The sequence below is a fragment of the Penicillium macrosclerotiorum genome (assembly GCF_028827735.1).
Source record: "Penicillium macrosclerotiorum strain IBT 26536 chromosome Unknown utg000003l_segment0_segment0, whole genome shotgun sequence".
NCBI lineage: Eukaryota > Fungi > Ascomycota > Eurotiomycetes > Eurotiales > Aspergillaceae > Penicillium > Penicillium macrosclerotiorum.
The window spans coordinates 5,058,489-5,071,563 of record NW_026643083.1 but is presented as its reverse complement, the minus strand read 5'-3'; the positions used below and the strand labels follow the sequence as shown (position 1 = coordinate 5,071,563).

General features: G+C 52.2%; 5 protein-coding genes across 5 annotated transcripts; 3 read left to right on the top strand and 2 right to left on the bottom strand.

Moving 5' to 3' along the window:
- Nucleotides 1–668: 668 nt before the first annotated feature.
- Nucleotides 669–2,448, top strand: N7462_004728 (cleavage polyadenylation factor subunit CLP1; the record flags this gene model as incomplete). The annotated part of the gene is made up of 2 exons (XM_057076454.1): nt 669–806; nt 910–2,448. The coding sequence occupies 2 exons, from the start codon at nt 669–671 to the stop codon at nt 2,446–2,448; spliced, it is 1,677 nt and encodes a 558-aa protein (XP_056935959.1).
- Nucleotides 2,449–2,958: 510 nt separating this feature from the next.
- N7462_004727 (uncharacterized protein) lies at nt 2,959–5,175 on the bottom strand (the record flags this gene model as incomplete). The annotated part of the gene is made up of 1 exon (XM_057076453.1): nt 2,959–5,175. The coding sequence occupies one exon, from the start codon at nt 5,173–5,175 to the stop codon at nt 2,959–2,961; it is 2,217 nt and encodes a 738-aa protein (XP_056935958.1).
- A 1,575-nt stretch (nt 5,176–6,750) lies between these two features.
- Nucleotides 6,751–7,994, top strand: N7462_004726 (quinone oxidoreductase family protein; the record flags this gene model as incomplete). Its single annotated transcript, XM_057076452.1, has 3 exons — nt 6,751–7,646; nt 7,717–7,891; nt 7,947–7,994. The coding sequence occupies 3 exons, from the start codon at nt 6,751–6,753 to the stop codon at nt 7,992–7,994; spliced, it is 1,119 nt and encodes a 372-aa protein (XP_056935957.1).
- A 170-nt stretch (nt 7,995–8,164) lies between these two features.
- N7462_004725 (uncharacterized protein) lies at nt 8,165–9,967 on the bottom strand (the record flags this gene model as incomplete). The annotated part of the gene is made up of 4 exons (XM_057076451.1): nt 8,165–9,107; nt 9,164–9,412; nt 9,547–9,632; nt 9,692–9,967. 4 exons carry the CDS (start codon nt 9,965–9,967, stop codon nt 8,165–8,167), a joined length of 1,554 nt encoding a protein of 517 aa, XP_056935956.1.
- A 1,370-nt stretch (nt 9,968–11,337) lies between these two features.
- On the top strand, nt 11,338–12,812 carry N7462_004724 (inositol polyphosphate multikinase; the record flags this gene model as incomplete). The annotated part of the gene is made up of 2 exons (XM_057076450.1): nt 11,338–11,423; nt 11,588–12,812. The coding sequence occupies 2 exons, from the start codon at nt 11,338–11,340 to the stop codon at nt 12,810–12,812; spliced, it is 1,311 nt and encodes a 436-aa protein (XP_056935955.1).
- Between the last annotated feature and the right edge of the window lie 263 nt (nt 12,813–13,075).

Genomic DNA, 13,075 nt, shown 5'->3' with positions numbered 1-13,075 from the left:
TCTCAGATAACCCCTTCTACCCCTGTCCATGATAAATATATTCCTCCCCAGCTATTCTTCACTGTACTTGCCCAGAGCACTTTCTCCTATTTTGTTTCTTAATCCCTGGAACTACACTTGTTTCACCACGCAAGACGTGATTTTTCACTTGAAATCCAAATTCCCATCCTCTCTCAGAATCGCAAGAGACTTATGCTGGCATTCAATCTCTGTACTTCCTTGAAAAAAAAAATAGTTTCAAACATTAACGCCTAACAAATAACTCTTCTTTTCTCCCTCGATACCAAGTATTCGATTTTTATTCCACTATTTTGAAGCCTGGTATCTTGCCCTTTGTTATGGTTCTAGTCAAGAACGGTTCTCTAACAATGGCTTCCAAGGTGGCCTCAACTAATTATCCTTCCATTATATCCATTCACTAGTGAAATTCAGCAAAATTCACCTTGTTTCTCCAACCGGCTATACAAAAAGAGACATCACTTCATACGGCCCACGAAGCCCGCACTCGGGCCCAGTGCAAACAATCAAAACATTACCGGAGACCGGCCGCGGAAGCTCCATGATCTCGCATCTCTCCACGCCTGCGATCCAGTCTCCCGGGCTTTTTTCAAAGAACAATCCTCTTTTTTCTTGCCAGGAGCACAAGTCTTCGATTTCTCGGCGATGAAATGTCTCTCCCGGGTTTAGAACTCACCCAACCCTCGGTGGAGAGGCAGAATGTTGTCGCCCCGCCGTCGCAGATCGCCTTGAAGCCGGGCTCGGAGTGGCGCTTTGAAGTCGCATTCGGACATATTATAAGAGTCAAGGTATGTTGTCATCTGTTGGTTTGAGAGATTAGACAAATTGGCGACATGAATGGATTGCAGACTTCCTTTCAACAGGATGAGAGTTCTGACTTCGACTTCGCAGCTTCTTTCGGGCACAGCCGAGCTATTCGGCACCGAACTCGCCGAGTCGCAAACCTACACATTCTCCGGTACCAAGGCCGCAATCTATACATGGCATGGCTGTGAGTTGGAGGTCGCTGCTGCCGAGACGGGGACCACAACGCTTGACGGAGTCACTCCGGTAGCTGGTCATGGCGCAGGCGGATGCCAGAGCGAATACACCGCTGAGGAGACACCGATGGTCGAATACGCCAACATCCACTTCGCATTGGAGAGCATGCGAGAGGAGTCGCAAGGCTCAGGCAAGGACGGCCCCCGAGTCTTGTTGCTTGGTCCTGATAATGCGGGCAAAACAAGTCTGGCTAAGATCTTGACGTCGTATGCGACCAAGGCTGGCCGCCAGCCGTTGGTGGTGAACCTGGACCCAACTGAAGGCATGCTCAGTGTACCTGGGACCCTCACTGCCACACCCTTTCGAACAATGCTGGATATTGAGGAAGGCTGGGGCAGTAGTCCCATGTCCGGGCCAAGTCCGGTGCCAGTGAAGCTCCCACTTGTCTACAGCTACCCACTTCTTAGTCCACTTGACGCCGAGGGCTCCATCTACCGGCCCATTGTCTCACGTCTAGCTCTCTCGGTGACTGGCCGTATGGCAGAGGATGAAGATGCCCGCGAGACGGGCATCATTGTTGACACCCCTGGTATTCTCAGCTCGGGCAAACCGGGGGGCATTGAACTGATCAATCACATCGTCACCGAGTTCGCCATCACCACGATCATTGTGCTTGGCTCCGAACGATTGTATAGCACCATGGTCAAGCAATTCGATAACAAGCCTAGTGCGAGCGCCTCGGCTGCTATCTTTGACGAGCGGGTCTCTGTCGTCAAGTTATCCAAGTCCGGCGGCTGCGTCGACCGTGATGCCGCCTTCATGAAAGGGATGCGCGAGTCGCAAATCCGCTCCTATTTCTTCGGCAATCCCATTCCCTCAACTGCATCTGCGGCGCTGTCTCTCTCCGCATCCTCCACCTCGGCTGTGACTCTCTCACCGCACGCACAGCACATGGATTTTGCCTCGCTTTCAGTATACAACTACACGGTCGTTTCGACCGAGGACGAGGACGAAGACGAATACGATCCCTCCATGCTTGGAATGGGCGAGTCGTTTCTCCCTAGCGGCGGTGGTTTCGACGATTATGCGTCCCAGCAGCAGCAAGAACCCGACCGAGCCGCACCGCTGCCAGGTATCGTTGGCCTCTCCAACGAGACCTCCAACCTCGCAGCCAATCAAGGCTCCGCCAGCAATGTACCACTAAAAAAGGTCCTTCCTCCCGCTCCCTCATCCCTTGCCAACACGCTTCTCGCCATCACCAACGCCGCGACCACTGCCTCCCCCGCCGAAGTCCGTGATGCCAGTATCATGGGCTTCCTCTACGTTGCTGACGTGGACGCTGACAAGGGCAAAATCCGAGTCCTTGCTCCTGTCGGGGGACGAGTTCCGCCGCGGGCGATGATCTGGGCGAGACGATGGCCTGGTGAGGTCGTGGGCTTGGTGGGCTAAGTGATATCAACCGGGCAATCTGTGTCTCTTCAATCTTGCATCTATTATTCCTATGGATATGGCGTTTTGGGGAAGAAGGATCGTTTCTTTTCTTGTTCTCTCTGCATTATTTTCTCGTTTCGGGGAATATGTCCGATCCTGGCTTGCATACGAATGGTGTATATAGGGTTTTATTTAAACCATAATTAAAAAAAAGTCCTCCTTCTGATTATGATGTCCGGACTAGAAGTACATTCTACGCACGTTACAGCAACGACAGGAATAGACTATGACTTAGGACATAACTGAAGACTACGCAGGACTAAAGGATATTGATAAGTTATAGGTCATATTCATAATTCAAGACGCTTCTCATCACGCTATATATATATATGCTATCCCAAGCCATGCTATGCAGGGAAAACACAACCCAAACACCCGGATATAGAGCAGTCTAGTACAAAATAAAGGACATCATTCTACAAAAGAAAAGGAAAAGAGCGAAAGTTGACTTTGCCGTTGTCAGAGTCGTCACTCCCACCGTTTCCACTCCTCCACTGCCTTCTTCAACTCGACATCACAATTGTACCCCTTCTCCTCCGCAACCAGCAGCTCCTCTCTCCGATCCCGGAACCGCTGTTCAGCCTCAAATCGCCGAAGCGCCGTATCCCGCAGCCCTGCGAAGTCGTCCTTCACCACCGCATCCCGGAATCGCGCTCGCATGCGCGACGAGTAGAGCTGGCAACTTACCTCGCGGCAGCGGTGCGGCTTGTCACCGGGCAGTGGCCGCATCGAGGTCGAGAATGAGCGTGCAATCGAGTGGTTTGCCTTCGCTAGCGGCCAGATCACTTCATCATAGCAGTCCTCGCAAACACTCAGCTCCGGCAAGTTCGGGATGTAGTGCCAGGCGGCAGCGATACATCGGTCACGGAGGCAGTCCCGCAAGACAGCCTTACGCCGGGCGTACGAAATGAACTCACGTAGGTCGAGGCGGCGTGAGGGGTCTACATCTGCGCGGGAGGCAGCGCCGTCGAGGAGGTCGATGAACTGGATGAATCGTGGTGACTGCGTGGCGAAAGCACATATGCGCTTCTTGATGTCCGGACATGGAACGAAGGTTTCGCGGTGGGCTGGCATCAGGACGCGGACGCTCCGCGCACAACTCTCGCAAGCGTGGAAACGAGGGACGTAGGTGTCGGTGTCTGGGTCGACGATGCGGTACCAGGTCTGTTCCACGACAGCTTTGCTAGGGCAGGGAAGGGTGCCAGGGGGCGGACGAGTCATCTGGTAGAGCATCTCGAGACTGACGTGTTTCTTCTTCATCATCTGCGTCCAGGCCAGTCGGGTCCAGGGATTGCCAAAGTCGCAGCTGATCCTTTCGTTGGGGGGCTTGGATGGGCTAGGCATGAGGAGGTCACCGAAGCGGGAGCTTGCGATTTGCTTCTTGCAGGCTGGACAGATGTCTAGGTGTGTAAGCCCCTCTAGAGTATACCAGTCGTTGTATCCCTCCACAGGAGTTGAACGGGGACAGGGCATTAAATAAGGCCCTGGCGCGTCTGAAGGTCGCTTGGTTGTGCTAGTCTGTCGGCTGGGGAGGGCTTGGAAAGAGCCATGCTTATGTAGTTCATCATCCTGGAATTTGACGGATACCGGGGGCCTCGAGGATCTGCTCGAGTTGCTATAGGTATCAGCAGATGAAATGCTCGTCGAGTAGCTGCGGGACTTTGACATCGGTTGAGATGCTTCAGGAGGATCACGACTCGGTGCACGAGGAGGGCCATGAACAGATAGATACGAATCTGGCGCCGGAGCCGATGACGAGAATGTTGGGTTGACGGAGTTTGCACGTCTGGATCTTGTGCGTGTTTTTTCTACATCTGGAACCGTATCAGACACGTCTGTAGACTCGCGACGCGCCCGGCGTTCGAGTAGCTTGTCCTCAATCCTGTCCGCAAGTGACTTTTTCGCGGGCAAGGGGTCCGACTTCTCGCTGGCTGGTTGGCCCGGTGCTGATTCGGAAGGGGTGTAGTGAGATGCTGACCTTTGACGCGTTCCATTCGAGTCAGACAGATATCCTGAGTGGGAGTCTTTCCGCAGTCCGTTAGAAATCGGCCGGCTTGTCATATTATATCTTGCGCTTTGTGACCGAGGAATAGATGGTGGTGATGAATATGACTGAGTATATGTAGGATCGCCAGAGCGAGAACGGTCCATACCCACAGAGTCGTGCCCACAAGAAATGGAATGAGAGTGGTGATAAGCTTCAGGTGACGGCGGTCGACCTTGCGACTGGTCTTCGTGAACAGATGACTGTCGACGAGAACGGCTTCGAGAACTCTCTTCGCGTCTAGCAGGCGGATATGCTGGTGGGTATGGCCGGCCTCGAGGCCGGCTCGAGGTCGACGAGGGTGGAGGGGCAGAAGCAGGAGGGTCGGCGTTGGGTTGAAACTTGGAGACGCCAGGCTTATTAACACTAGGTGGAGGTGTTGCTGGACCATTGCTTTCGTCTGAAGAAGCGTTTTCCATGCCAGGCATATGGTGGACGCTGGGTGGGGAGGTTGCAGACGGGCTATCCAGATTCATGATGACGGGATATTGGTCCACAGTCCCTCTGGCGCGGGTGCCTTCGATTCCTGGCTTCTGACCAAGGTTGATCATGCCATGAAATTCTCGAGCGAGAGATGCGGTCTCCTCTTCCACGCAAGGCGCCGGAGGGTGTCGGAAATACACGCTTCGAGAAGATGGCATGTTTGCACGGATGAAGTTGTGGTCATACACGATCAAGAAATAGATTCAGTCACTGAGTATGCTAGCCGCCGGTGAGCACTTCTTGGGGGGAGGCGCATCGACCAGAAGGGTTCATATCTTAAATACACAGGTGTTGGGCAGGAAGGGGATCGCGCGAAAACTGTTGTAGGAGTGCCCCGGCGAAAATCTTTTCTCTCCAATCGAGTTAACAAAGCTGTACGTCGACGGGGAGGGCGTGCGTAGCCGGGGACAGGGCCAGGTATATAACTGTTGGTCAATCGGGCATCACCCTAGGCCTGACAAGGTCTTATAGGGCCGCAGCGGCGATTGGGCGAGGGAACAAATCTCTCAAAATAGCATCAGCCTGAATAAAGGCAATCACGAGAGCCAGCGTCATTGAAACAGGGGTGGGATCAAAGGCAACAATGGACTCCTGTAAAGAAGGGGAGGGGCAGCGCCTCGCCGAAACAATAACGGACAGGACTATAGCGGATATTATTGACTATTGGGCCTACAAAGCGAGAACGGGGCCCGGGGCTCTGTAAGTCCCCGGTGTTTCAGCGGTTTCTGTTTTTGTAGTTTGCTCATGAATGGTGAGGTGAGCACAACAGACCGCGGTGTTAAAATACCTGTCTTCCGGAGTCGCATGCTGTCCGAGGGAGTCGACTCTGCTGCTTACGAGGAACAGACAAGAGAGTCGATCGGGGGCGTCGAGTGGATCTCTGCAGTCTGTCAAAAAGTACCTCAGCGCATGCGGATGCGTGGGGCCACTCCAGCGATCCTCCAGTGGCAAGTAGTGCATGCAGCACGCAGTGGGCATGCAAAGACAGCGCCTTTCTAAGCATTTTGGGCCAACAGCCGTGCAAGCACACGGTCGGGGAGTCTGTTAAGAAACCAACCGAGGAGGGTCGCCACAGGCTGAGGGCGGCGCAGGCCTCTCATGGGGCTCACCAGGGCCAGGACCGCGCCATTATTTTTGGTTGCAGAGGACGCCGGCTGTTACTGTTATTCTTTGCCCATTCAGGCGCTCAAGCTCACAACATGACGAAGGTCCCCCCCCCCTTCTCCGTCTGCGAGGAGAGGCGGCGGCGGCTGGGACGACTGGCGAGTGAGTGTCGCTGTAGAAGGCAACTGTTGGATTCCAACGCGTGGCATTGCTATAAAGTAGTCGACTAAGTCTCGTCAGGCGCCGTAAGAATCATAATAATCGGCCATGAAGATCGGGGTAAGCGCCTGTGCCAGCGGGACCGGTCCGACGGCTCTTTATCCGACGGAATGGCGTCAGAGTCCCCACACGTCGAGCTCCACGCCAGAGCCTTCGGCTTGGCTTCCGCATGGAACAGATGGGAGGGTGGAGAGCAAGCGCCGGGAAAGCATAAAACCGTAAAAGCATGTAGCGCGACAGGTCATGAATGCAACGAATGGGAGGGCCAGGAACTATCCGAGCGCCGAAGAGAAGCAAGAAGAAAGTGGTCGGCGTGCCGTCGTCGGCGAATGCGGGGATGCGATGACAAATGGAGCTGCTGATGCGGCCTCGGAGTTAACTTATCTGACTTCTTCCCCCACCTCACATCCATGTCGTCTTACTTCGCTCTACGCCGAAGTAGTCTTCGACTCGGAGCTCTCCAGAACCAGATTCTATCTCCAGCGACTTCAGTTCCAGTGTTTCCGACGACTCGTCCGTTCACTTTCGTCCGCAAAATGTCCATCCCCACCACCATGAAGGCCATCGTGGTCGAGAAGACCGGCGGTCCCGAGGTACTCGAGTTCAGGACCGCCCACCCAGTGCCGACTCCAAAGGAAGGCGAATTGCTGGTGAAGAATAACATCTCCGGCGTGAACTTCATCGATACATACTTCCGGACTGGGCTGTATCCCTCGGCCAAGCCCGAAATCCTTGGCCGCGAGGGTGCGGGCACAATCGTTGCCATTGGCCCCAATACGTCCGGCTTCCAGGTTGGAGACCGAGTTGCTTGGATGGGCATGAGTGGATATGCCGAGTACACCGCGGCACCAGCGGCCAAGACCGTGAAAATCCCAGATGGAGTCAGCGATGAGGATCTCATGGCCTCCTTCTTGAGTGGCCTGACTGTCCTTACATTAGTGAAAGAGACTTACGCCGTGCAAAAGGGTGATTGGGTGCTTCTGCATGCAGCTGCCGGTGGTGCGGGCTTCCTCATGACGCAGATCCTCAAGTTGATTGGTGCCAATGTCATCGGCACTGCTGGCGGCGAGGAGAAGTGTGCGCTCGTTAAGAGCCTCGGCGCAGATGTGGTCATTGATTACCGCAGCGAAGAGGGCAAAGACTGGGTGGAGAAGGTCAAGGAGGCTACCGGTGGCCGCGGTGTGGACGTTGTCTACGACTCGGTCGGCAAGGATACTTGGGAGGGCAGCTTGGAAGCTGTGAAGCGCAAGGGTACCATTGTCTGGTTTGGTAATGCCAGTGGTCCTGTGCCTCCAATTCCCCTTACGTATGTTTTGAACTCCTCCCCTAAGTGGCCTAAAGAACAAGACTGATCTTTGGGAATCTCAATCGCACAGTAAAATCTCTCCCAAGTGTGTCAAGATTGCTCGCCCTACTCTGTTCGGCTACATCGAAACCCGCGAGGAGTTCCTCTACTACACCAATGAGCTCTTCACGCTGCTCAAATCGGGGCAGCTCAAGGTCAAGATCCATAAGGTTTATCCCATGGAGGATATCGCCCAGGTTCATCAGGTGGGTGGTTTTACCCTTTCATCCGCTGCCATATACTGACAAATGGGTTTCACAGGATCTGGAGGGCCGCAAGACCATGGGAAAGCCTCTTGTGAAGCCTTGAGTGCATGGACAATGAAAATCAAGTACATATGTTGGATTCTAATGACGGCAAGATAAATGTTATGATATTGTCTTTCTTGAACACAATTTTGAGATTAGCCTATGACTAGCCCCCCTCCTTGCAGAACGTAAGTTTGTATTGAATAATTTCCTAAAACGGCCAATCGCAACTCAATGTTCGATGCCTTCCTTCCCGACTTTCTCCGCCTCTTTCTTTTGACCGGTAGCCTTTAGAGCCCCCCTGACCGCCTCATGGACCCCAGGCAGAACAGGACCTTGATGATTTGTCTCCACCTCGACTTCTCTGGGGGTCTTCCAGCCGAGCATCATCTCATTGGCGAGAACAGTGTGGAATGCCGGGTAAGTTGAGTAGATCTGATCAAAGTAATAAATACCACAGTTAAGCTCCCAAACCGAAGAAAGAATCTTCAAGCCAGGGTAAAAGTATGGCAGCAGATTTTGCTCAATAATGAACTCAAATCCATATTGCGGCGCCTTGCCCGTGTTCCACGCCTGACGCTCCTCCGCGCACATGTCGATAGCTGGTTTGGCAGGGTCAATGAACGATTTCGCTCGAATCTTGCCCACTGTAGTAAGATCTGAGGCGTACGATTCGTAAAATGAACAGGTAGCGCTGTCCGGTTCTACCACAGCAGTGATCTCGAAGCCATCGATATCCTCAATTTTCAGGGCAGAGACTTTGTTATCGTTCGCTAGTTCCTGGAAGCGAAAAGCCTGCTCATTTGATCCGGCCCCGGCAATGGCAAACTTGACCACCTTTCGGGCAATATCAAAAGTCAGTGCTGGGGTTGCATCTTCCTGCTCTCTACATTCAGGGTTCTTGTAAGATAGCCCAATTGATCCAGAGTAGTAACCTCCAAAAAGGACTGAACAGCACTTGTTGAATCCGCCCGGGCCTTCACGCACCAGCCGAACGTTCTTCCATAGCTCTGTAGTGGCCAGGTCGCAAGTTTTTCTTGCCTTCAGAAGATCATCTGTGTATTCCGGACACACTTCATGGAAGAGAATGTAGGTATAAAAGTTGCGGATAGTGATGGTTCCAATTTTAATGGCATCTTCTGTGTCTGGATGAAAGTACGGTATGAAAAAGGTGCTCCTTCTACTAGTTAACTTAATTCAAATAGCGAGATGTTGGGGCTATATACATACAGAAATCCCCGAACGACTTCATTGAAGCTCACTTGCAACTTTGACCGGTCTAGCGGAATGGTTGTCTGGCTGCGAGCCTGTCTGGCCTCCTCGACCGGCATTTGCTTTAGCTCCTTGGGGGGCACACCGGCTCCATAATTTTGACTCGCCACGATCCCACCGTACTGTAGGTACTTGAAGAGAATATTTCTTCTGTCAGGCTCGATACGGCGCTTCCACTGATAGCGAGCAAGAGCTTCTTCAATGCGTCTATTTCAAAAATGGTTAGCGACTCAGCTATCGTTTGAGGAGGAATGAATATACTAACTGGGCAAAAGACAGCTGCCTGGGGGCTGATACTTAGCAATCTCGTATCTCTATCTCCAACAAATGTGGTAACATACGGGCTGTAAATTTCGCGGTCCTCTTCCCATTCCTTTGGTGTCAAAGGTCCATCGGCACTGTACTCTTCAAAACCGGTTGGCTTCCCCTTTTCCTCCCAGATGGAGTTAGTGTACTGAAAGGGTAACTAAGGATTTCTTGACATACTATTCCACGCTGACTCTTTGGCCGCCGGTGCTTGACCTTTCGCCCCGCGAGGAGCTGGCCCGCTTTTTTGCCCAGCTCATCTTCAAATTTGCTGTGGATAATCGCCCCAACCTTTGGCTTTGCATGAGGTTCAGGCTCTTCAAATTCAACCTTCTTGGGGGGATTCTTGGCTTCAAGGGCTTCCTGTGGCAGTTCATGCCCTGAAAGGGGTTTGAGAGTTCGGATAGGGAGATCTCCCGAGATTGTAGTGGGCAAAGTCGAATAATTAGGCTCCATACTGAGGGCTGTATTGGTGATTGTACTCAGACGAGAGTATGGGAATAGTAGAGACAGACGTGAAGGTGAAGAGCAATAATGAAGAAAAGTTTGTATGATCGGAGAGAAGAAAAGAGAAGAGAAGAGATGTGGTTGTGAGATAGTATGAGTCGGTTTGGTGAATCACGAGACAGCACTGCTTCCTTCTTATTTCCGTTGCGGTTGCTGGGGTCGTTAGTGTTGTGATGAATGGTCGATGTTGGATGAACCAGAGGAGACCTGGTGTAGGCAAACAACCAATGTATCGCAGTGTAGCAGAAGAAATAAAACAAAACAAAACAAAACAAAAGAAGCATCATAAGCTCCGATATTCTATTTTTAAGGTGAACTCTTCCAAGCAGGGTTCGTGATGAATGAAGGATCCGAAGAATAGTGCCGAGCCAGCTAAACTATGAACTCAGCACAATATCTCCTGGCACCTTCGAATGTTTGACAAATTGTTCCAACTCAAGGCGATCTTCATTGATCCCATTGAACCTCTATAAAAATCAATGCCAAGATGTGTTTGACCGAGTTCTCAAGTCCTATTTCCTTATGTAGATGATGGGCCAGCCATTCCACTAGAAGAAACACTAGAAGCCTTCTAGGCCACAAGTTTCCTTTATTTTTACTTTTTTGGCTTACTGATGGCATGTAGAATTTCTCAGAATGCAGGATCATCTCATAATGCTGGTAGAAAATCGGTCGTGAATTCGACCTGAACGGGGCTGTTCGATAATTCAAACGTCAATTTCAGATTGAATCGCCTCTCTATAGCCGGCATATAATTGATGACTGCCTCATACCGATCAGTCCATGGTCGATGAGCTCACTACATTGAAAGTATACGGTACAAGTATTGCTAGTACAATGCAGACGGCTCCAGTACTTGCACATGCAACATGATCAAGTCCCACCGCCAATGTATGCTTTCCTATTGCTCATCAATCGCAGATCAAGAGTGACTTATGAGAAAAGAAATGATACGAAAGCGACCTTAAAAAATAAGCTGTCTCGAGTCTCTTTGACATGTATCAAAGAAGCATGGGTTGAAGTAAAGTGCGGATTAACTACATAATTTCTTCTTCTGACCAGCCACTGACTCTTGGCCCCTGCGTCAGCTTCCAAGTCCCCAACACCGCCGAACAAAATGTCATGTCCTATTTTCCCGGAGTCTCTTTGACCGTCCCCCTTTTTTCTCAGTGTCTCATATCGATATTTTTTGTCCACCCTCCCCAGCTACAGAACGCAACGTCCAGCCCGTTCCGTGATTGAGTGCTGTCTCGCGTGGTTGAGTCATCCGGAATGAGATGAGCAACGTCCCCCGCGATCGCCCCATTCCTCCATCAACAATGCCCTCCTCGAGACCGGACAGTCGAAAAACGCCCCAACTAGGCAGTGATGACCTGGTCCCCTTCGACCATGTCGCTGCAGGACAGTAAGTCGGCATCCCTGCCCGCTTTTCAGCCTTTCTGCTGCTCACGCACCGCCACGCCGGCCCTAGCCTGCAGGTGGTCGCGTGGGGTAAATTCAGGGAACACAAAACCTCAGCAGGCAAGATCGTCCTCGGGACAAGGCTGACCTTCTTTCGTGTCGCTCTAGCGATGGTGTCCGATGCACCCTCTCCGGCTCCCTGATCGCAAAACCCTGTACCCGCCAAGAGGTCGAGTTCTACGAATCCAGCGCGCTGCACCCGGGTTTCCAGGAGTTCATGCCCCTCTTCATAGGCTCGCTTTCGTCCGCCGAGAAAAAACAACCAATGGCGATTGCTGCCGCACAGCAATCCGGCGCGGTGTTTCTCCCAGCCCTGGAAAATGCGCCAACGAAGGCGCTGGCGGCGGCCGATTCGGTCTCCAACGCGGCCGCTGCGTCCTTGGATCAGACGGCTGCAACGGCTGCAGCTGTGATAGAGCAGACGTGGGTGCCTTCTGAAGGCAAGAAATTGGATACGGGATTGTCGGTTGTTCTAGAGAACGTCGCCTGTGGCTTTCGACGACCGAACGTGCTGGATGTGAAGCTTGGAGCGCGGCTCTGGGCCGACGATGCTCCACCCGCGAAGCGCAATAAACTAGACGCAGTGTCCAAGGAAACGACAAGTTCGAGTCTAGGCTTTCGCATTGCGGGCATGAAAGTCTGGACGGGGAAGAATGGTGAAGCCGACGAAGGCGCCTTGACAGACCCTTATGCTACTAAATACGAAGGCAAGGAGGGCGCCAAAGGTGAAGTCATTGAGAAAGATGGGTATCGACGCTACGACAAATGGTACGGCCGTTCTTTCACCGAGAATAACGTCAGGCAGGGGTTTGAAGCCTTTCTCGCGGGTGCTAAAACGGGCATAATTGATCGCTCCAAAATGATTGCGGGGCGACTCGCAGAAGAGCTACGGAATGTACAGCAGGTGCTCGAGTCTGAAGAGAGTCGCATGTACTCATCAAGTGTTCTGGTGGTCTACGAAGGAGATCCGGAGGCGATGGAGCACGCCCTGGTAGAAGAGAAAAAGCATCCCCAAATAGGAAGTGAGGAGGCAGGAGAGGACGAAGATGACGAAGAAGTGGACTTTGAAATTTCTGAAGAAGCTCTGGAACTAGTTGATGTGCATCTCGGGGACGGCATGCCTCAAAAAGCTATCAATATCAGCCTGGCGCCCTCGGCAACCCAGATCCCAGACCTGGGCGATGACGATGATGAAGAGGAGACACCGAAAGTTCATGACCTACGGATCATTGATTTCGCTCACGCCAAATGGACCCCCGGAGAAGGATCCGATGAGAACATGTTGAAAGGGATCCGCAGCTTGATCCAGGTCTTCGAGCAATTAGCAGAGTGAAATATCGAGCATCTATGTGGGCCTCATCATGGCCATCCCGTCCGGTTGCTGGCAACCGTGGAAGCCGTGAGCCCTTCTGTGAGGGGCTTTGCCAGGACACATATTCCATTCATCAGTTAGCCTATTAGCGCATTTCTCAGTCATGAACTCCTACATCAATTCTCACAGTATGACTGAAGCTATTTCTGTTACGTGCGTTTTTCATACTTCTGGCGATCTGGCTCGCGCATGCTTACTGGTGCAAGCTTTCGCCTATTTCCCGA